Source organism: Lepidochelys olivacea, assembly GCF_965140295.1.
Source record: "Lepidochelys olivacea isolate rLepOli2 genome assembly, chromosome: 1".
Lineage (NCBI taxonomy): Eukaryota > Metazoa > Chordata > Testudines > Cheloniidae > Lepidochelys > Lepidochelys olivacea.
Window position 1 is genome coordinate 70,356,036 of NC_140411.1, and position 23,395 is coordinate 70,379,430.

General features: G+C 45.2%; 1 protein-coding gene across 4 annotated transcripts in view; it reads left to right on the top strand.

The window, feature by feature from the left end:
- The window catches only part of TDRD3 (tudor domain containing 3), a 314,042-nt gene that overhangs the window by 284,140 nt on the left and 6,507 nt on the right, over positions 1-23,395 (top strand). For 3 of the 4 annotated variants that reach the window (XM_084632729.1, XM_084632731.1, XM_084632732.1), the window contains one exon: positions 18,128-18,262. The exons of the other annotated variant lie outside the window; for it this stretch is intronic. In XM_084632729.1, the coding sequence (XP_084488855.1) occupies positions 18,128-18,247 (120 nt within the window). In that variant the 3' untranslated portion in view covers positions 18,248-18,262. The remainder of the gene's footprint in view (positions 1-18,127; positions 18,263-23,395) is intronic. 4 annotated transcript variants of the gene reach the window in all.

Genomic DNA, 23,395 nt, shown 5'->3' on the forward strand with positions numbered 1-23,395 from the left:
TACCACCCATGACAGTTGCTGGACCATCCCTCATTGTTTCAGCAATCTTTTCCAGTGGTTTCCTCTCATTTGTTCTGTATATAGTTTTTAGTAGTTAGTTTGAAAGTAGTTTTAGTAAGTTAAGTAGGTAGAGTTCTTGGACACCTCTACACTTGTTGGAGAGGCTTATCTATTCCCCGCTACTGGGGTATGCCTCGGTCACCAGACTTTAAGCCCTCCTTTTCCTGTGGCAAGTCGATGCCATTGAGCGACCAGCATGCTAGTTGCCTCAACTTCTTACAGGAAGCTCACAGGAAGGCTCGCTGTCAGATCTGCAGTGAGTTCAAGCTCTGCACCCAGAAAGACCAGGCAGTGAAGCTGAAGGCCCTGATGGAGGCATCACTGAGACCAGCATCAGAGTCACAATCAGACTTGGCACAGAGCATCTCCACTTCAGTACAGAGCATGCAGCCCGCCAGTAGGGACACTCAGCACTATTCCTTCTTGCCAGTGCCTAGGGAGGCATTGCAAGCACCGAAACAAAAATCACTCCCTGGTACCAAAAGAGAGCAAGCAAGGGGATCGGGACAGTGTGAGACCCATGTCGGGCTGCTCTCCCTCCCCAGTACCACTACAGACCCCACCAGTGGCCCTGGCACACATGCCGATCCTGCTTCCCTCAGCAAGGAACGCACCATCCTCCAGCAGACAGTGTACTGGGCAGTTCGTGGTACCATCTACCCCAGAGGCATGTGCAGTAGCTAGGGACTTGCTCACACTGCCAGTACCAGGGTCCCCTGACATCCAGGTCTTGACAATGCCAGCGCTGCCATGGGGCAAAGAGCCATCCACCAGCCTCCGAATGGCACCGAGACCACTCTTCCTCAGTAAACCCACTTTGATCACCTCATCCCGGGTGTCCCCACGACACCACTCACCAGCACTGGGAGGGTCGGCACCACCATGGTCTCCTTGCAGCTCGTCTTCCTCATCAGGGACAGAGGTGGAGTCCTACTCTTCCCACCATCAGGGCCATCCACGCCACTCACCATGCCCGTCCTACACTACAGGGGCATCTAGTTTAGTGGTACCTCTGAACACTTGGCCAATGCGATAAGGAGGGTCGGCACCCATGCAGTGGCGTTTTTGGAATCTCTGGGAATTTCTCCCAGGCCAAGGCACCGACTCGAGGCCTCAGAGAGTAGGGCACCTCCCGTTCTGTGCCACAAGACACCAGATCTGGGCTCCAGTACTGAGCCACAGGAGCACATCCCTCAAGTCTTGGCTGACACAGAGGAGAGATTAGAGGTCTTACCAGTCTCACCCACAACCTCCTCTTGTCAGGACTTGGTCTCAAATTTGGGCATCCAGGCAGAGGTGGTGAAAGAGAACTCATGGCCTCCTGGACACCTTGGCAGTGGTAGGCCTTGAGTGGATCTCCCCCTGAATGAGGTTATTATGGAGCCTGTTAAGGCTCTTTGGCAGAACCCTCCTTCCTTCCCATTGACAGCTAAATGGACGGAGCAAAAATATTTTGTGCCTGCTGAGGGCTGTGAATTCCTATTCTTGCACCCTCCCCCAGGATCCCTGGTGGTGGAAGCCACCAAGGATAGGGACTGCCAAGGTCAAGCAGGACACACATCTAGAATCATAGAATATCAGGGTTGGAAGGGACCTCAGGAGGTCATCTAGTCCAGCCCCCTGCTCAAAGCTGGACCAATCCCCAACTAAATCATACCAGCCAGAGATTTGTCAAGCCTGACCTTAAAAACTTCTAAGGAAGGAGATTCCACCACCTCCGTAGGTAAGCCATTCCAGTGCTTCACCACCCTCCTAGTGAAAATTTTTTTCCTAATATCCAACCTAAACCTTCCCAACTGCAACTTGAGACCATTACTCCTCGTTCTGTCATCTGCTACCACTAAGAACAGTCTAGATCCCTCCTCTTTGGAACCCCCTTTCAGATAGCTGAAAGCAGCTATCAAATCCCCCCTCATTCTCTTCCGCAAACTAAACAATCCCAGTTCCCTCAGCCTCTCCTCATAAGTCATGTGTTCCAGTCCCCTAATCAATTTTGTTGCCCTCCGCTGGACATTTTCCAATTTATCCACATCTTTCTTGTAGTGTAGGGCCCAAAACTGGACACGGTACTCCAGATGAAGCCTCACCAATGACGAATAGAGGGGAACGATCATGTCCCTCGATCTGCTGGCAATGCCCCTACTTATACAGCCCAAAATGCCATAGGCCTTCTTGGCAGCAACGGCACACTGTTGACTCATATCCAGCTTCTCATCCACTGTAACTCCTCGGTCCTTTTCTGCAGAACTGCTGCCTAGCCATTCAGTCCCTATCCTGTAGCGGTGCATGGGATTCTTCTGTCCTAAGTGCAGGACTCTGCACTTGTCCTTGTTGAACCTCATCAGATTTCTTTTGGCCCAATCCTCCAATTTGTCTAGGTCCCGCTGTATCCTATCTCTACCCTCCAGTGTATCTATCTGTCCTCCCAGTTTTGTGTCATCTGCAAACTTGCTGAGGGTGCAATCCACGCCATCCTCCAAATCATTGATGAAGATATTGAAGAAAACCGGCCCCGAGGACCGACCCTTGGGGCACTCCGCTTGATACCAGCTGCCAACGAGACGTGGAGCCATTGATCACTACCCGACAATCTAGCCAGCTTTCTATCCACCTTATAGTCCATTCATCCAGCCCATACTTCTTTAACTTGCTGGCAAGAATACTGTGGGAGACCATTTCAAAAGCTTTGCTAAAGTCAAGGAGTAACATGTCCACTGCTTTCCCCCCATCCACAGACCCAGTTATCTCGTCATAGAAGTCAATTAGATTAGTCAGGCATGACTTGCCCTTGGTGAATCCATGCTGACTGTTCCTGATCACTTTCCTCTCCTCTAAGTGCTTCAGAATTGATTCCTTGAGGTAGTGCTCCATGATTTTTCCAGGGACTGAGGTGAGGCTGACTGGCCTGTAGTTCCCCGGATCCTCCTCCTTCCCTTTTTTAAAGATGGGCACTACATTAGCCTTTTTCCAGTCATCCGGGACTTCCCCCAATCGCCATGAGTTTTCAAAGATAATGGCCAATGGCTCTGCAATCACATCCACCAACTCCTTTAGCACCCTCATATGTAACGCATCCATCCCCATGGACTTCTGCACATCCAGCTTTTCTAAATAGTCCCGAACCACTTATTTCTCCACAGAGGGCTGCTCACCTCCTCCCCATGCTGTGCTGCCCAGTGCAGCAGTCTGGGAGCTGACCTTGTTCGTGAAGACAGAGGCAAAAAAATCATTGAGTACATTAGCTTTTTCCACATCCTCTGTCACTAGGTTACCTTCCTCATTGAGTAAGGGACCCACACTTTCCTTGATTCTCTTCTTGTTGCTAACATACCTGAAGAAACCCTTCTTGTTACTCTTAACATCTCTTGCTAGCTACAACTCCAGGTGTGATTTGGCCTTCCTGATTTCACTCTTGCGTGCCTGAGCAATATTTTTATACTCCTCCCTGGTCATTTGTCCTATCTTCCACTTCTTGTAAGCTTCTTGATGATCTAAGGTGAAGGACCCCAAAAAGCTGGGCTTGTTTGTCAGGAAAGCCTACTCCACAGGGGGATTGGAGTTCCGCATAACGAACCAGCAAGCCTTGCTAAGTCACTATGACTTTAACTTGTGAGAAGCAAGGCAGAAAATTTAAAGACAGGCTTCCCCAGGATGCCAGGCAACAGTTCTTTTCCCTGGTGGAGGAGGAGAAGACAGTGGCCCAGGCCATCCTGCAGGCAGCCTTGGACATCTCCAATTCCATGGCCAGATCAATGGTCACGGCTGTCATCATGCACAGAAACTCATGATTACAAGCCTCGGGGTTTCTTCAGGAGGTGCAGCAGATGATCCAGGAACTTCCATTCTAAAGGTCCTTGCTCTTTTCGGAGTAAATAAATCCAAAGCTGTATGGCCTTAAAGACTAAGGCAACTCTGAAATCCCTGGGCCTATATTCGCCTGCAGAGTTTAGAAGGCATGATAGCCCCCAACAATCTGGGTGCTGCTATTCTCAATCACCCAACCACAACCAGCAGAGGAGAAAGAACAAGGGGTTTGAGCATAGGTCCCTCTGCCGTCTTCCTCCACAGGACCATCACAGTCTACCCCTCATTATTCAGGCACCTCGAAGCACTCGTTTTGATGAGGTGTTCGAGGTCGATTTACCAATCCCTTCACTTCAGGATCCAGTTACCCCTGTATGTTCCAACCGTCTGTCCCATTTCCTTAGTGCCTGGAACCACATTACCTCAGACCACTAAACACAGTAGAATATGGGCATACCCTCCAATTTTCGTCAGCTCCACCTTCCCACCAACTTTCCCCATCCCTCTTCAGAGATCCTTCTCACAAGCAACTATTGGAGCAAGACGTCTAATCCCTCCTTTGGAGGGGGGCTGTGGAAGAGGTTCTGCACCAACTAAGAGGAAAGGGCATCTATTACCACTACTTCCTGGTCCCAAAAGTCAAGAGGAGTTTCAGACCAATCCTAGACCTACATCGGCTCAACCGCTTTATCAAGAAGTTGAAGTTTCACATGGTCTCCTTGGCCTCCATCATCCTGTCACTGGATCCAGGGGATTGGTATGTTGCCCTCGTCTTGGAAGACACAAACTTCCACATATCAATTTTCCAAGGCCACAAATGGTTTCTAAGATTTTTGGTAAACCAGACCCATTACCAATGACCATTTGGTCTATCACAGGGGCGGGCAAACTTTTTGGCCTGAGGGCCGTATCAGGTTCCTGAAATTGTGTGGCAGGCCGCTTAGGGGAGGCTGTGCCCCCTATCCAACCCTGACCCCCCCTGCTTCTCACCCCCTGACAGCCCCCCCGATGTTGGACTCCACCTGCCCTATCCACCCCCCCTCCCGCTCTCGGTCCCCTGACCTCCCCCAGACTCCCCACCCCTAATTGCCCCCCCGCCATCCCATCCAACCCCCCCCTCTTTCCTGACTGCCCCCCTGGGACCCCTGCCCCATCCAACCACCCCTTGTCCCTGACTGCCCCTGGACCCCTCGCCCCTAACTGCCCACCACCACCCCATTCAACTCCCCCTCTCCTTCCTGACTGCCCCCCCCATCCCTTGACTGCCCCATCCAACCCCTCCTCTCCTTCCTGACTGCCTTCCCCGGGACCCCTGCTCCCCTTCAACCCCCGTTCCCCACCTTGTGACCACCGCAACCCCTATCCACGCCCCTGACCACCCCCCAAACTCCCCTGCCGTCTATCCAACCCCCACCCCCTGCTCCCTGCCCCCTTACCACACTGCCTGGCACACCGGTGGCTGACAGCACGGCTGCACCAGGACAAGCAGCCACGCCGTGCAGCACAGAGCCCTGGGTCAGGCCGGGCTCTGCAGCCCTGCCTCTCAGAGCATAGTGCCGTGCAGTGGCGTGGCTGCGGGGGAGGAGGGACAGCCTCCTGGGCCAGGAGCTCAGGCGCCGGGCAGGATGGGCCCACGGGGCATTGTTTCATAGAATCGTAGAATATCAGGGTTGGAAGGGACGTCAGGAGGTCATCTAGTCCAACCCCCTGCTCAAAGCAGGACCAATCCCCAACTAAATCATCCCACCCAGGGCTTTGTCAAGCCTGATCTTAAAAACTTCGAAGGAAGGAGATTCCACCATCTCCCTAGGTAACGCATTCCAGTGTTTCACCACCCTCCTAGTGAAAATGTTTGCCCACCTCTGGTCTATCAGCTGCCACGCAGGTCTTCACCAAGTGTTTGGCAGTGGTACTGGTCTTTCTAAAAAGGGGAGTTTATGTTTTCCTATATCTCAACAATTGGCTGATCAAAGGTTCGTTCAGAGCGCAGGTGGAGTCCAACATCAATCTCACGCAATCAAACTTCCGAGCTTTGGGGCTATTATAAATGACCAGAAGTCTACTCTTATTTCTGTGCAGAGAATAGAATTTATCGGGGCAGTGCTCGAATCTGTGCCGTCAATGGTCCTGCTTCTGGAGGACCACTTCCATGCAATTTCAACTTTGTTAAGCTCCCTTCCGGCACATCTAATCATGACAGTTGCAGGTTTGCATGAGCCTCCTCAGTCACATGGTATCATGCACATATGTGGTATCATATGCGGGGCTGCAGCTCAGACCTCACCATGCGTGGTTGGCCACGGTTTACTTTCCTTCCAGACATCATCTGGACATGATGCTCACCGTTCTATCTTGAGTCCTCGACTCAGTGACATGGTGGTTGGATTGCCACACAGTCTATGTGGGAGTACCCTTTGTTAGGTGCTGGCCATCCCCATATCTGGTCTCTGATGCCTTGGTGTTGGTTGGGGAGCCCACCTGGGATATCTCAAGACCCAAGCCCTGTGGTGTCGAGAGGAACTTTCTCTCCACATCAATATCAGAGAACTCAGGGCAGACTGCTTAGCCTGTCAGGCGTTTTTGGCCCACATCACAAACAAGACAGTCTTAGTTCTCACAATGCAACAGCCATGTATTACATCAACAGGCAGGGCGCAGCTCACTCTCTTCACCCCACCCCCCATGTCAGGAGGCAGTCTATCTGGAAATTCTGCATTTCACATTCAGTCAGCCTAGAAGCATCTTACCTACCTGGTGCACAGAACCAGCTTGCAGACTGCCTCAGCAGGTCCTTTTCCAGTCACCACGAGTGGTCCCTTCACCCAGATATTGCAAGAGACATCTTTCAAAAGTGGGGGACTCCCCATGTAGACCTATTTGCCACCCATTACAACAGGAAATGCCAGCAGTTCTGCTCCCTAGGGGTCACAGCCCCAGGTCTCTTATGGACACCTTTCCTGTTCTACGCCTTCCCCCCATTCTGTTGATTCACAAGGTTCTGATGAGGATCAAGCAGGACCGAGTACGGGTCTTCCTGGTAGTTCCGGCCTGGCCCAGGCAGTACTCATTCACCATCCTTGTACCCTTTCAGTGGAGGCCCCAATCCAGCTTCCGCTGCACCCAGACTTGATCACACAGGACCATCTCCAGCTCCTCCACCTAAACCTCAGCTCGCTTCATCTGATGGTCTGGAACTTTCATCGGTGAACCTTGAAGAGCAGGCTTACTCATAGCAGGTTCGTAGCATCCTTCTGGGCAGTAGAAAACCCTCCACTAGGGCAACGTACCTGGCAAAGTGGAAAGGATTCTTCATCTGGTTTTTCCATCATGGAGTTCTGCCCATGCAGTTCTCATTGCAGCTTGTTCTGGAATATCTTCTGGTTTTGAAGCAGTAAGGACTGGCTTTTTCTTCAGTCAAGGTTCAGCTGGCAGCCATTTCAGCCTTTCATCACAGTAGGTCAGTTTTCTCACACAAAATGGTAATTCATTTTCTCAAAGACCTGGTGAGGGTATTTCTTCAGAAAAAGGAAACAATTCCCCCCTGGAACCTAACCCTTGTTCTGTCAAAACTAACAGACCTGCCCTTTGAGCCACTAATGACATGCTCGCTGTTGGAAGGTGGCCTTTTTGATGGTCATTATGTCAGCCAGGAGAGCGTCAGAGATTGAGCCCTCACCTCACAGCCCCCATATCCAAATCACTCAGCATCTAGAGATGATGCCCACTTTGGCCATGCTATGTTGCAGCTTCTCCTTGAACTCTGAGGCCACCCCTGGTGCAGCTGCCTGTGAGTCACCTACACTGGAATGGTTATGTGCAAGCACTTGAAGAAGAAAACCGATTACTGACCTTTTGTAACTTGTTGTTGGAGATGTGTTGTACATGTCCATTTCTAGGCCAGGGATGTAAAATATTAAACAGTTAACTGGTAAGTATAAGTCTGACCATTAACCCACTCTAACCGTTAACCCCCTGCGCACTGGCCGGTGCTGTCCCAGACGTGCTGGCCGGCTGGAGCAGCCATAGCCCCAGCCTGGCTGGCCGAAGCAGCCACAGCCCCTCTCCCTTTAATCGGTTAACTGGCTAAATGATATAATTTTAATCATTTAAATGGTTATCTTTTACAATGATATTTACATACCTGTCCAAGACCCACCCACCAGCCCCTCTCTCGGAGTGTTTGGTAAGAAGAAACTGCAGGGTGCGGGCTTGGCAGGGCATTTTATTCCGGCGCTATGAGTGTGTGGCACCAGGGGGTGCTACGCCTAACCTGTAGATGGATACTACTAAGGGAAAAAATTCCAGCAACTATGCTCAGGGCACGCACTCACGTACATTGGAATGGACGTGTGCAACACATCTCGAAGAACAACAGTTACAAAAGCCAGTACATAATCAGTTGTGAACATGACTCAGTGAGGCTGGAGAAACAGTGTTGTTAGTCAAGGCATGTGGCATAACTGAAGGAGGACAGCAAATTTGTAACGTAAGTAATTTATTTGGTCATGGGACCTTCTCTAGAGGTGTTCAGGAGCAGCAACAAGGAAGTGGATCTTGGAAATGAGCTAGCATTCATGACCCAAAGGATGGACTTTGTGCTGCAAGAGGGAGGACAAAGAGGAGTGGAAGGATTAGACAGCAGGCTCCACAGAGGGAGATGAGTTAGAGAGGCAGAGAAGTCCTGGACATAAATGGATAGGTAGCTAGCGATTGAAGAATAAATGGGTGGGCGGTGGTCAAGGAGGTGAAGTGCTGGTGGCAGAGAGGGAATGTAGAAATCAGAGAAGGAGGTATACATAGTGAAGGTAAGGTCAAGCAAGTGGCCATTTTGGTGAGTGAGACAGTTGATTTAGCATTTGAGATCAAACAAGGTGAAGGTCAGAAGGCAGGAAGCTAACAAGGGACAAGACATCAACAGATGAGGGTGGGAGATTGTGAGCAGAGGAGGGAGAGCCAAGTATTGGAGAGAGCAAAGAGATCGGGAGGGGATGCAAGGAAAGAAGAGGGAAGAGTCAGATGGAGTGTTGTTTAGTAAACTATCTCTCTGTCATTCTCACTTGTTACAAAGCCTCCTTTTGATTCACCCAAGGCTTCAAAGAAGAGGGGAAAATGTTTTTTGTCGGTTGGTTTTTTTAGGTTTCACTACAGACTATTGTAGGAAAGCTAACTGAATTGAAATGTGTGCACCTTCAGCTCTTCACTATATTTATAATGGAATGACAGTGCAGTAAAATTTATCTTACTCAATTTTTAGTTTTAATTTCAACTGATCAGTTGTGTTTCTGGGGTTCCCAGGACCAACAGCATTAGGACCAGAGGTTTTGTATAAGCCAGATATTGTGGAAACTCTCTTGTTGTACCTTATCAGTGACCTTTACTCTGAAGTGCTTGTCATCCTTACAACGAGACACCATTCATTACAGGTGAAAGGTAATTCATTCTTTAATTTAGTTTCTGGGTCTCTCTTGAGGACTCCTGTGAAATAATGTGTAGAGTTTTTCATGGTATACGCAACTACTGAATAGCTTCAAGCCTGGCTTAGGCTGTTAAAAAGAAAATGAAATGGCTGATTGAGTACACTCGTTTGAAAATACTAGAATACATTGCTAAACCTTCAGCCACAATTCTGTGCAGTATAGTCTGTCTGTTCCAGAGAAACCTACATTTAACAGACAGACCAGGTTAATTCTTCACTCTTAAGAAGGATAATCTTTTTATTTTAGGGTTGAAGACTTTGGCAGGGAATTGTAGGAAATCTCAGATTGCATCTGTCTTCATTCTCTTGGCAAGTAAATAAATGTATAAAAAACTTTTTGCTTTCAGTTCTGCTGATTCCCTAATTTAGAAAGAAAGACATACTGACGGTGATGAAAAAATCAGGAAACTTTCCTATTAAAGTTTTCAGCATCTCAAAGTTTAAATAATTTTACACTGACGGTACTAAAAGTCTGATTATGGTATAAAATAGGGTTTCATGATTTAGGTCCTAAGACTTACTTTACTTTAGTTTGTTATATTGTAGATCTTATTTTCTTTTCTGTGGCAGGTGAAAAACCTTCTGTATTTCATACAGCTCAGTGTTGCAGAAATGAAAGTGGGTTAATTAGGTGCTGAAATGTCATTGTTAACTGTGTTTGCTTTATCTGCAATTTTAGAACAACCAACGTTGATACATATTAAGTTTGTTTTCAAGAACATGAATCTAATGACAATAATACATACTTTGGTAAATAATGGAGAGTTCTGTGATTTGTGAAAGGTGTTTCTCCCTTTCTAGAACACTCAGTTTTTTTGGTAAGCTTTTCATAATACAATACAATTACACAGAATGATTGCCAGGGGGCAACTTTGTAGGTGGATAGCTGAAAAGGATTTCATTACATAGGCCATTAAACACATTTGTTTTGTCAAACATATTTGGTAACAGTTGTTGAGCAAACTGTATTCTTGGAAGATTCTCTTCATCCATTATGTTGTTTTCCCTGATCCCACTCAACTGCTGTCCAGTTAATATCTACTATGGAAGTTTTAATTTGTCACTAACAAAAAATAAAGAAAGAAAGGGTGCAATCAGTCAGAGAATCTTGACATGAAAAGAAACTCTTGGTATTAATTATATTAGTCTGTGACGAGGATTTAGAGTTGTGTATTGTTCAGAGGTCATATTTATTTGAACTGTTTTAACATAGAAAGTTTTTAGAGGGTAGAGGAAGGAGATGCAACATGGATTGTACAGGGGCTTGGGAATAGGCACAGTCACATTCTTTAAACTCAGGAACTGCAAGGAACAAGAGGGTATAATGCTGCCAGTAGTTCTCGGGCAGGTTCAGGGCAATAGTCCTTAAACTACTTCAGAGTTGGCCCCAGGTGAGTCAAATGCCTTCTACAATCTGATGCCTCAGTACATGCTGACCTTATGCTTCAGGAGGTATTCTGCTCCAGGATGATACTAAGAGCTTCCTCTTCTCCGACCCCAATTCTAGAGTGTCTGAAAAGCCATGATCTAGCCCTTTCTTTGTTTCACTTGCCTTAGCATGAATGAGCGCGACCTAAAGGGAGGTACTTCAGAGACAATACTTTGCTTTTCTATAGCATCTTCCATCCATATTCAAAGTTTTTTTTACTAATTAAAGTTAACTGAGCATTGCAACACCCCTTGGAAGTAAGCAAGTATTTTATCCCATTTTGCTAATAGGGAAATTGAGACACAAAGAGATTTAAGTGACTGGTCAGAAGTCAAAAAGGAGGTTGGTGTCAGAACCAGGAATAGAACCCCAATTTTCTGACTCCTGATCCTCAGACTTAACCACAAGACCAATATAAAGTATCTGTTAACGAACTAAAAAATTTCAAAACATGATTACCTTCACAGAATTGGGAATATAAAGCTATAGCTGTACCTTCACACGATCAACTTCTGTGCAAGTGAAACTAATATTTCAGCTCTGCCTCATGTACTGAGAGCTATCAACCATATTTGTTCTATTGCAGGGGATTATTTGAGGGACTAAACAATTGCCAGACCCTTTCAGAGATGAACTATTGAAAAATAGATACCACTTCAAAGAAAGTAAAACCTTTACAGATAACAGAAGGCGAGATATCCAAATCCACAGTTTCTAACCTACAGTCTCTGAAAATTTTTGACTAAGGCACAAAAAAGGTTGTGCTATAATGCTAGCTTTCACTCCTTTTGTGTTTAAGCTTTTAGTCAAGACAGTGTTTTTGTTAACTCAAGTAATTTGTTTATCCTTGAGATTAAATAGGAGCAGGCATTCAAATGATAAAAATAACCACCCTTTTGCCTGCGACTCCATGTTCTTACATTTGTCCTTCAGCTCTGACTACAGTTAATGTGAAAAGTTGTACATTACTAATACGTCATTGCAAAACATTTTGAGATACTTTGTATGTAAGACAGATTAAAATAATCACCCTTCTTTCCCCTTCTTCTTTACATTCTTTTTACTACTTTTCTCATTATTAGTTTGTGAGAAATTGATGTTGGTAATGTTATTTCATTTTATGAAGAATGTTTTAATATTAGGTGCAATATGCTGAATACTGATTTGAATGAGCTTTTATACCAGAACCCATTTGTTCTTTGCTTTTGGATATAGTGAATCCATAAAATGTAAAAAAACAAACAAACAAACAAAAAAAACCACCTATATATCCCTTGTATGTCCATACAGGAAATTCTGTTTTCTTCTCTTGTATAGATTGCCTCTCCCTTCATAGGGCAATCAGATCCATTTGTGCCCTAGGAAACTTAGCTGTGTCCAAGAACCTAGTTTATATAAAGGGGACCTTCATTTGAACAGCTGGACAACTAAAAAAGGAAAAATATTTGAAAATAATATGCATTTCTAAAATAACCTCCAAATCATTCAGTCTGTTTAGGAAACAGATTGCAGATTAATTCCCTGGATAAATAGAATAGATTTGCCCTTTTAGAAAATAAGACATGTCTCTCGTTCAATCACATTTGTAATAGAAGACTTTGCTGTGTTTCACTTAACTCTTTATTAACTTCACACTGCATTATAGGAGAGGAATAGCAAGATATGTCAGTTCTAAAGACTCGTGGCTTCTTACTGAACTTTTAAGAAACCAATAAGTCTGCCTCCTTAGTTATAGTATTTGACGGAATTAAAGATGCTTTTTCTTCCTCTTAGTCTTTTTTATCCTAGTTCTCCCTTGTCCTCTTTTTAGTATTGATTTATATTCCTATTCATTATGAGGAAAACAACTAGCAAGAGGGAACCAAAAGTAATTTACTCACCATGCAGGACTCTGTTTCCCATGTGGCTTTCTTAATACACCCATTCTGCCTCTTGAGCTAACATTTCCCTGTACCCCTTTATTAGATTTTTGCCCTATAAAGTTATGAACTATTCTCTAGTTTGTGTTCAGTGATGTGTAACATAGGATTAAGGGTTGGGATCAACCAATAATGTCCCCTTTTTCAACTTTTCACAATCCCACTATCCTCTTTGTCTGAAAAACTCCTCAGTACAAAAATAACTGTTTTCTTGAACTGAATGTGCTGTGCTTGGGCAGGGGATTCCTCTTTGAGGAATCAAATCAGAAATGAAAGCAACCTGGGTTGGTCATTTTGCCAATCCCCAGAGCAAGATTGTTTTCTACAGTACACTTATTAGTGCTTCATCCAGGCTAGTTTTAATACCTCAAGAAATTGAGCTTCCACCATCTCCTATGAGAGATTATTTAACAGTCATAGATTCATAGATTTCAAGGCCTGAAAGGGATCATTGTGATAATCTAGTATGTGACCTCCTGTATAAGATAGGCCTTAGAACTTCCCCCAAATAATGCCTGGAGCAAATCTTTTAGAAGAACATCCAAGTCCTGATTTAAAAATTGTCAGTGATGGAGAATCCACCACAACCCTTGGTAAATTATTTCAATGATTATATTACCTTGATAGTTAAAATATACTAATTTTTAGTCTTAATTTGTCTAGCTTCAACTTCCAGACATTGGATCACGTTATACCTTCCTCTGCTAGATTAAAGAGACCGTTGTTAAATATTTGTTCCCCGTGTAGTTACCTACAGATTGTAATCAAGTCACCTCTTAAACTTCTCTTTGTTAAACTAAATAGATTAAGCTCTTTGAGTCCATCACTGTAAAACTTGTTTTCTAATCCTTTAATGATGCGCATGGCTGTTCTCTGAATCCTTTCCAATTTTATTGTGGATACCAGAACTGGACACACTATTCCTGCAGGGGTCACACTAGTGCCAAATTCAGAGGTAAAATAATCTCTCAACTCCTACTCAAGATTCCCTTATTTATGCATCCCATGATCACATTAGCTCTTTTGGCCACAGCATCACACTGAGAGCTCATGTTCAGCTGATTATCCATGATGACCCCCAAATCTTTTTCAGAGTCACTGCTTCCCAGGATAGAGAGTTCCCCATCCTGCAAGTGTGGCTTTACATTCTTTCTTCCTAAATGTATACATTTAGCTGTATTAAAGCACATATTGTTTGCTTGCACCCAGTTTACCAAGCAATTCAGATCATTCTGAATCAGTGACCGGTCTTCTTCATTATTCACCGTGGTCAGGATTTTTTTCCCCTGATAATCCTTAATTTTCCCTTCGTTGTTGCTCATGTCAATTCCATTCTAGGTGTGTGCATGCCCACGTGAAAAGTTGTCAGTTTTTTTTTACCTTAGCAGTGTCTGTAGGGTTGGCTGTTATGCCCTCTCGAGTTCCACACTAAAGCGTTGGTATAATAGGCATTGCTGACCCTATGCCCTCTCAGTTCCTTCTTACCGCTCATGACGGTTGGTCAGAGCACCTTGTCATGCATCGCAAGAGTGTTAACAGTTCTTACAGTCCATTGTTCTGTCTCCTTTGTTATTAGTTGATAGGTACTTAGTTAGATCTTTAAATTAAGTGTTAAAGTAGTAGCTTAGGAGTTAGAGTGTCAGCTGGGACTTCACCTCAGAGCAGGGCATGCTCCATTCCCCAGGGTTTAAGCCATGTTCATTTAAGCTGATGCCCATTAGTAACCCCCACGAGAGCTGTTTAAAGTGTTTGGGGGAGTCCCACAGAAAGGATAAGTGCAGGATCTGCAAAAACTTTCGCCCTCAAACTCAGAAGGAGCGGGATATTTGCTTGAGGGTCCTTCTCATGGAGGCTGTGCTTTGTCGTACCTTGGCGCCCTCTCGATCGGACTCCATGCCCGGCACCTCGGCATCAGCATGCACTGCCTCACCAGCACCAGAACCCACCCGGCATCATTACCCCTTCCCGGTGCCCAAGAAGCAGTTGGAGTTCCTGGGCCCTCTGCCATGACAGAAAAACAGAGCTTCAGGCAAAGGACCTGTGTGGGTACTGCTGCAGTGGGATCCCTAGTCCAGCTAGAGACCTGCGTCCGACCCCTCGCCTGTAAAAGGTGAGTCGCCACCAGCCTGTGAGGGCAATGGCCTGCTCAGTGGCAGTCCTGGCACCCATGGTGCGTACCTATTATGTCGGTCCCGTACTCCCATGGTTTCTCCCAGGCCGCATCAGACAAGTTGCCTCTGGCACAGCGAGCACCTAAGTCAGAGCATGGTACTGAATCCGACACCAGGGCGACATAGCAGGCCCCAACACCCAAGGAGCAGCCCCTCCCCCTGCTGTGCATTCATCTTTGTCGTCTCCGGACAAAGCAGTGGTGAGCCCCTCGCAAACAAGCAGTCCCCTCCCCCCAATGACTTCAAGGAGCACCTTGCTCAAAAGGGTGGCTGCCAACCTTAACTTAGAGGCAGAGGAGCTAGCAGAGAAGTCATGTTGCCCATTCACCCAGGGGTCCTTAAAATTTCCAAGTCTGTGTAGCAGACCCCCTCTTCCATTCCGCCTACCTCCAAGAAGGTGGAAAAGAAGTACTTTGTCCCCACAAAGGGATTTGAGTACCTGTCACCCACCATCCAGCGGGATCCCTGGTCGTTTCCACCATCAATGAAAGGCCCAGGCGAGTGGCATACCAAAAAATAGACGCCAACAGGCTGGACTTGTTTGGCAGGAAAATTTATTCGACAGCCAGCCTGCAATTTGGGGTGTCTAACCATCAGGCCCTGCTAGGCAGGTACAACTTCAACCTGTAGGACTCCATCAGCAAGTTCAAGGAGGGCTTTCCCAGAAGACCGTGCCCAGGAGTTCGCCACGTTGGTGGACGAGGGCAAAGTGGTGGCAAGACATGTCCTCCAGATGGTCTGGGATGTTATGGACTCAGCTGCCAGAATAGTCCCCTTCATGATGATCATGAGGTGCAGCTCCTGGGTACAATCCTCTGGGCTCCCAGGAGATGCAGACGATTTTTCCGCTTGAGGGAGCAGGGCTCTTTTGGGAGCTGACTGATGCATGGCTCCATGGCCTTAAAGACTCCTGTGCAACCCTTTGTTCCTTGGGCCTTGAAACCCCCCAGCAGGCTAGAAAGCCGTTCTAACCACTGCCACCTTCACCTCCATTGAGGCCCCGGGGTGTCCCCCGGTCCAAATCCTACAGAAAGAAGGTCAGAGACAAAGGATTTAAATGGCGTGACCATTTGTCTTCCTGTTCCTCCTTCCAACCTTGTTCTTCCACAGGCCAAGGAAGCCAAAAGCAGGTGTTTTGAGGATGTGCACTCGGACGGTGCCCCAGTCACTTCCCAGGATCCACCTCCCTGTTCTTTCCTCAACCACTGCTTCCCTTCCGGTCAGCCTGGTCGCGGTTGACCTTGAACAGTTGGACGCTCAACATAATATTTTCAGGCTACACCCTGCAATTTGTGACCAACCCTCCCTCCCACCTCCCTTCCCCGTCCCTCTTCAGGGACCCTTCTCACGAGCAACTCCTGTTCAGGAAGTGGAGAGCCTCCTATGCCTAGGGGCGGTAGAGGGAGGTCTTTCCACACTTGAGGGGAAAAGGATTATGCTCCGTTATTTCCTAATCCCAAAAGCAAAAGGGAGCCCCAGACCACCTCAACAAGTCTCTCAGGTTTTGCATGGTCTCGCTGGCCTCCATTATTCGCTCCCTGGATCCAGGAGACTGGTATGCTGCCCTTGACTTGAATGACACCTATTTCTATTTTCCAGGGGCACATGCGTTTCCTCCATTTTGTGTTGGGCCACTGCTATTTTCAAATAAGGCGCTGCACTTCGGTCTCTCGTCAGCCCCAAAAGTGTTTACAAAGTGCATAGCACCAGTGGCCACTTACCTGAGGCACCAAGTGGTGCAAATGTATCCATACCTTGATGATTGGCTAATAAAGGGCTGGTCCTGGGATCAGGTGCAGCGGCATCTCGATCTCGTTTGCTCCACCTGTCGTGATCTGGGGCTATTGATAAACGAGAAAAAATACACCATAATGCCTCTACAACACATAGATTTCTTTGGACCGGTCCTCGACTCTACTCAGAAAACCCTCTACCAGAGCCACCTACCATGTCCGTCCACATATTCACCTCCCATTATGCAGTTACCCAGCAGGCCAAGGATGATGCTGGCTTCGGTAGAGCAGTACTGCAAGCCGCTAGACTGTGAACTCTGAGCCCCCCTGTGAGGATACTGCTTGTGAGTCACCTAGAATGGAATCGACATGAGCAAGCACACGAAGATGATAAAATGATTACCTGCCTTTTTGTTTAACTGTTGTTCTTCGACCATTACCCGCCCTCCTACCCCTCTGTCGGAGTTGCCAGCAAGAAGGAACTGAGAGGTCGTAGGGTCAGCAGTGCCTAATATACCAGTGCATGAGTGTGGCACTCAATAGAGCAAAACAGCTCACCCTATGGATACCGCTAAGGCAAAAATCTCCGACAACTGTGTACATGGGGGCACACGCACCTAGAATGGAATGGACATGAGCAACACATCTTGAAAAACAACAGTCATGAAAATGTAGGTAACTGTTTTTATATCCTCTTGTGCCACTCAAAATAATTCTTCCCCATTCTTAATGTATACACCCTTTAAGTTTTGTAGACAGCTAATATTTTGCACCTCAAAACATTTTAGAGAAGCTATATATTTAGCTCGTTTCATCTTCTTTCATAAATCAATCTTTCCAGCCCCCTAATTATTTTTGTTGCTCTTCTGTGAACTCGCTGTAATTTGTCAATATCTCTCTTGTTTTGAGGTGCCCAGGACAGAATGCAATATACTAGATGTGTAATTGCTTCTCTACACCATTACCTGGTGCCTCTAAATATACAGAGGCTATTTTTATTACCACTGCACATTGCAAATTCATATCTAATTTGCTGTTCACTGTTGCTTGTTGGCCTTTTCAGCATTACTCCTTTATGGATATATACCTCTTGTTTCAGATCTGTATTTCTGAACATTTCTCCCCAGATTTCTTCGTTTGCATTTTTCCATGTTGAATTTCTCTTTGTTGCATTCCCCCCATGTTTCTAATCTCTCCAGGGCCAGTTTCTCCAGCTTTCACTGGTTTTGGCAAAAATATCTTGCTTCTTTGATTATGTTGCTTGTATGACTTTTGGTAAATAATTGTACTTTTATACATGTATGTCTCTGCTGCAAGTCCCTTTAACCTTTTCCTGCTGTTTCTGAGATCTAGTTTTGAAACTTTTCAATATTTTACTATTTGATTTCCCAGTTTTGAAAAAATTTGAAAGAATTGAAATAGTCATCCATTATGGCAGTTTCCTGAGTGATTATCTGCATAGAAGCAGCAGTTTCTATTCATATATAATGCATTCATTTACTTTCTACGTTTAAAACAATGCTGTTTACCTGCAGGAGGAGGAGGAAGATGGTTATGAACAAACTCTAGAGTTCCGCAGAGGAGGTGATGGTCAGCCAAGGCGGTCCACACGACCAACTCAACAGTTTTATCAACCCCCAAGGGCTAGAAACTGATAGGAAAAATAAAAGGTAAATATGTAGTAGTGACATTTTATTTGTGGATTTCAGTTTCAACAAAGTGCATCCATTGTGGCAAAGGGTATGTACCTCAATGTTATAATATAACCTGTTCAAAGTTACCATAATTAAAAAGAAAAAGAACTTTGAAGCTTTGTTAATGACAAGGTTGCCTTGAGGTCTCCGGTGTTGAGTTGCCAATGGTGAGCAGGTTGAAAAAGTACCATAAATTATAGTAATTTCTATTATAAAATACTAGGACCAAATTTACAGTGTAAAGTTCCTAGGGGGGAAAATGAGTGTTTCTTATAAAAAGTCTTATTAAAATAAGTAAGCAGTAACACATGACATGGCCTGCTTTATATTGTAATAATGGCATTTTTCAGAAGTATAATGCGGCATAAGCCAAAAATCCACACCTAGAAATGACTGTTATTACAGCTTTATGTATGTACTAGAGTGTTTGTGTCTTTATAAAATACTTGTTTTAACAATTACACTAAATTTAAAAGTTTCATGTTTTCCTTTCAAAATATTATATCAAGCTGATAATAAAACAACCTAATATGTAATCTTTAAAATAAAGATTTACTATTAATTACAAATTGTACTATTTACTATTTTACTATTACTAATTTACTATTAATATATTTTTTTCAGAATCAACCCTTTGCAGTCAGAAGTAAAAGCTTTTACACAACTAATTTTATACTGTTTTACTTTGATTTAGTTCTTTTCCCCCTTAACTATAAAGACTTAATATCTTTTTGGTAGTAAATTGTGCATACATAGGGTACAATTCTGTAGACAGAACATAGACAGATGAAAATATATTTGGCGTTTTTGTCCCTGAATGTTTTGATGAGGTATACCTGAATACTGACAGCAGAGTGGGGGCTGTCCAGTTTATTGCACTGAATGCAGCATGTATGTTTGCCTGCCTTGTGGGCAGATGGCATATGTGTACACAGAGGCAGATTAGGGGTTTGTGGAACCCTGGGCCAGAGCAAGTGGGGGGGCCCTCCCCAACCCTTCCAACCTGAAGTCCTCCTCTCCCCCCGGCTCTCCTGCCAGGGAAATGGGGTTGGGGCGCGGGGGCTTGTCCCACCCTGTCCCCGCTCCTGCCAGTTCTGCCCTGGAGCACTGTTGTGACACGGGGCCTTCCCCTGCTCCCCAGCAGGAGCCCCAGCCGGGCAGAGCGGGGCAAGTCACTGCACCCCGATCCTGCTCCCCAGCAGGAGCGCCCGGTGGGAAGAGTGGGTTTGGGGCACAGAGGTACCCTAATTGGCCCAGGCTCCTGGCACGGATCCCATTGGCCCAGTGGCTGATCCACCACTGTATGTGCATTTGGTGCAAGGAGCTCATGGCTGTCAGAAACTGAGTGCAGACTCTTGAGACTAGAGTGACTGAACTGGAGGAGATAAGAGAGACAGAGGTACATAGAGACAATGTTCTGGGACACAGTAGAGCAGTCCCACGCCCAGTTTGCCAGCCTCTGTGCTGTTGAGAAGGTGAAAATCTTGGGGAAGGAGAACATCAAGCTGGAGCAGAGGGAAACAATCTCATAGTTGCAGGTTTCAGAGTGGTAGCCGTGTTAGTCTGTACTTCCAGATGATGTCATGGTATTCTCTTACACTGACAGTGCCCCCCTAGGAGGGAAAAGGCAGATAATAGTAATGGGGATTCAGTGATTAGAAATACAGATAATTGTGTTTGTGATGACTGGGAGAATTGCATGGTGAATTGCCTGATGAGTGCAAACATTACTGACCTCTCAAAATATCTAGATAGACTTATGCACAGTATTGAGGAGGAGCTTATGGTTGTGGCACATCTAAGTACCAGTGACTTAGAGAGAGGTAGAAGAGAGGTCCTGGAGGCCAAATTTAGGCTTCTAAGAAAGATTAAAATCCAGGACCTCCAAGGTAGTATTCTCTGAAATGCTTCCAGCTTCACACACGTGGTCAATTAGACAGGCAGAACTTCAGAGTCTCCATGAGTGGATGAGATAATGGTGTTCGGAGAAGGGATTTAGGTTTATTACGAGCCAGGGAACAATTTGGGAAAGGAGGAATCTATACAGGAAGTATGGGCTCCACCTAAATCAAAATGGAGCTTGACCACTGGCATGCAAAATTAAAAAGGCCATAGAGGAGTTTGTATACTAAGGGCAGGGAGAAAGCGGACAGGTGTGGAGGACCACATAGTTCGAACAGACACGTCCCTTAGGGGAGGATTTTTTAATGGGGATACTCTATATCCTATTAAAGAGGAGAGGATAGAAGTTGATAAAGTACATGTAGGAATTGAAGAGAAACAGATAAACAAAAGAGAGTCCCATTCAATTACATCACATGAAGGCAGACAGCTAAATATTGACAAATTTCACAAGTGCTTGAATACAAATGCAAGAAGTCTAAGATGGGTGAACTTGAGTGCCTGGTATTGAATTAGGGCATTGATATAATGGGCATCTCAGAAACTTGGCGGAATCATGGTAATAAATTGGACACAGTAATACCAGAGTACAAAATATATAGGAATACCAGCGTAGATCACTCTGGAGGGGAAGTGACGCCATATGATCCAACTTAGCTGTTACTACTCAAGAAAGAGACCTTGGAGTCCTTGTAGATAGTTCTCTGAAAACATCCACTCAATGTGTAGCAGCAGCCAAAAAAGCTAACAGTATGTTAGGAACCATTAGGAAAGCATAGATAATAAGACAGAAAATACCATAATGTCACTATCTAAGTACATCGTACGTCCCCACCTTGTATACTGTGTCCAGTTTGGTCGTCCCATCTCAGAAAAGATGTATTAGAATTTGAAAAAGTACTGAGAAAGGCTACAAAATAATTAGGGGTATGGAACAGCTTCCCTATGAGGAGAAATTAAAAAGACTGGGACTGTTCATCTGAGAAAAGCAACAACTGAGGGGGCATATGACATGAATGGTATAGAGAAAGTGAATAAGGAAGTGTTATTTACCCCCTCACATAACACATGACCTAGAGGTCACCCAATGAAATTAGTAGGCAGCCAGTTTAAAACTAACATAAGGAAATACTTCTTTACACAAGATACAGTCAATCGGTGGAATTCGTTGCCAGGGGACTGCTCCTGTTTTTTCCTATTCAGATGCCTATTCCTTCTGTTCCATGTCCAGTTACCCAAAGTCTCCTCTCAGATACATAAGTGAAATTCCTACTGAAATCAGTATTGTCTTCCTTTGTCCAAGACTCCCGCACTTCAGCCCTTTTATGAGCAATGTACACAGCCAAGTAATTTCCCTTTTTTATTGACTCACTGAGCCCAGCAAAAAGAGTCTACAGATCTTGCATTAGAGTCTAGGCCCCAGTGAGCCTATCATGAAATGGTCAGGTGAAAAGATACCTGACTTCAGCACAAAAAATAGCACATAAAAATCTTCACTGTGGTCTGAATCTGTAGTGAAGATTATCTTTGCAGCTATAGTTATTAATTTATTAATAATTTATTATTTTAAAATTGAGATGATTCATCCTCAGAAAATGTAACTCACATCTATGCTAACAAATGTAAAAGGCAAACCATATAATCTCTAGACCCCCAAAAAGCATGATGTTACTAAATTAAAACAAAAATGCAGTGGCTATTAACAGCTGAGTTATCAAGCATGCCCCGCTTGTTAGCCTTTTTCTTTCGTGTGAATCTAATGAATCCTTCAATCTTTAACTGTTGATCAAAGGTCAGTAATGAGTGAAGTGATGTCTTAAGTCGCATCATATTTGGTGAGCATAAACCAGTGAATCTTTTTCAGTTGCCTCTTGTTTTCTTATATGTTTGTTTTTATTAAGCAGTACTTAAATTTGTGGTTGGCTTCTGCTGTCCTCTTCCTCCTTCACATGGCTCGGAGTATATTTCTCTAAATTCCTTTGCAAGGTCTATCTGCTAGAGTATGTTTTCACGGAGTTAGTTTTGCGGAGTTAGTCTAGACTATAACGAGGGCCCTACCAAATTCATAGCCAAGAAAAACACATCACGGACCATGAAATCTGGTCTCCCCCTGTCAAATCTGGTCTTTTGTGTGTTTTTACCCTATATGATACAGATTTCATAGGGGAGACCAGCGTTTCTCAAGTTGTGGGTCCTGACCCAAAAAGGAGTTGCAGGGGGGTCACAAGGCTATTTTAGGGGGGTTGCAGTATTGCCCCCTTTACTTCTGCACTGCCTGCAGAGCTGGGCAGCCAGAGAGCAGTGGCTGCTGACTGAGGGCCCAGCTCTGCAGGCAGCAGTGCAGAAGTAAGGGTGGCCATACTGTATTATGCCATCGTTACTTCTGCACTGTTGGTGGCTGTGGCTCTGCCTTCAGAGCTGGGTTCCTGGCCAGCGTCCATGGCTTTCCAGCTGCCCAGCTCTGAAGGCAGCACTGCTGCAGAAGCATTTGCAGAAGTAAGGGTAGCAGTAACACAACCCCTCCTATAATAATCTTGCTCCCCCACCCCCACACAACTCCTTTTTGGGTCAGGACCCCTACAATTACAACACTGTGAAATTTCAGATTTAAATAGCTGAAATCATGAAATTTATGATTTTTAAAATCCTATGACTGTGAAATTGAACTGTGAATTTGGTAGGGCCCTACCTATAACTTGGGTGTTGACCCAAATCCTCTTCTGTCCACACAGAAAAACCTCTAACCCAGTTTTGACAGTGCTTTAAGACAGATTAGCTGGCATGGCTTTAGCTTGGGTTTCACTTCAGCCTGGCAATCTGCCTACTTTACAGTGAGAATGCAGGATAATCAAACCTGAGCGCGGTTAGTCCTCCAATCAAATCCCACAATTCCATCTGGGCTCTTCTTGTCTAACCATTCCCTTCTTCTGCACTGCATTTTAACCCCATGTTTGCCTGCTCCATTTCTGCTGCATTTCCACACCATTTGAACAGATATGCCATCCAAGAAATCTTTCCTCCATGCTGCCAATTGGTCAGAAGCTGACACCAGGCTTCTGGTAAAGCTGTGTGTGTGATATCAGTAGGACCCATAATTCAGGCAATGTACCCATAATCAAGAGTTCTGTGATGATAACTCTGAGAAGCTGGCAGCAGAGGTAATTGAGCAGGTGGAATCTCAGTGCAGGGACTAGGTCTCCCATATCA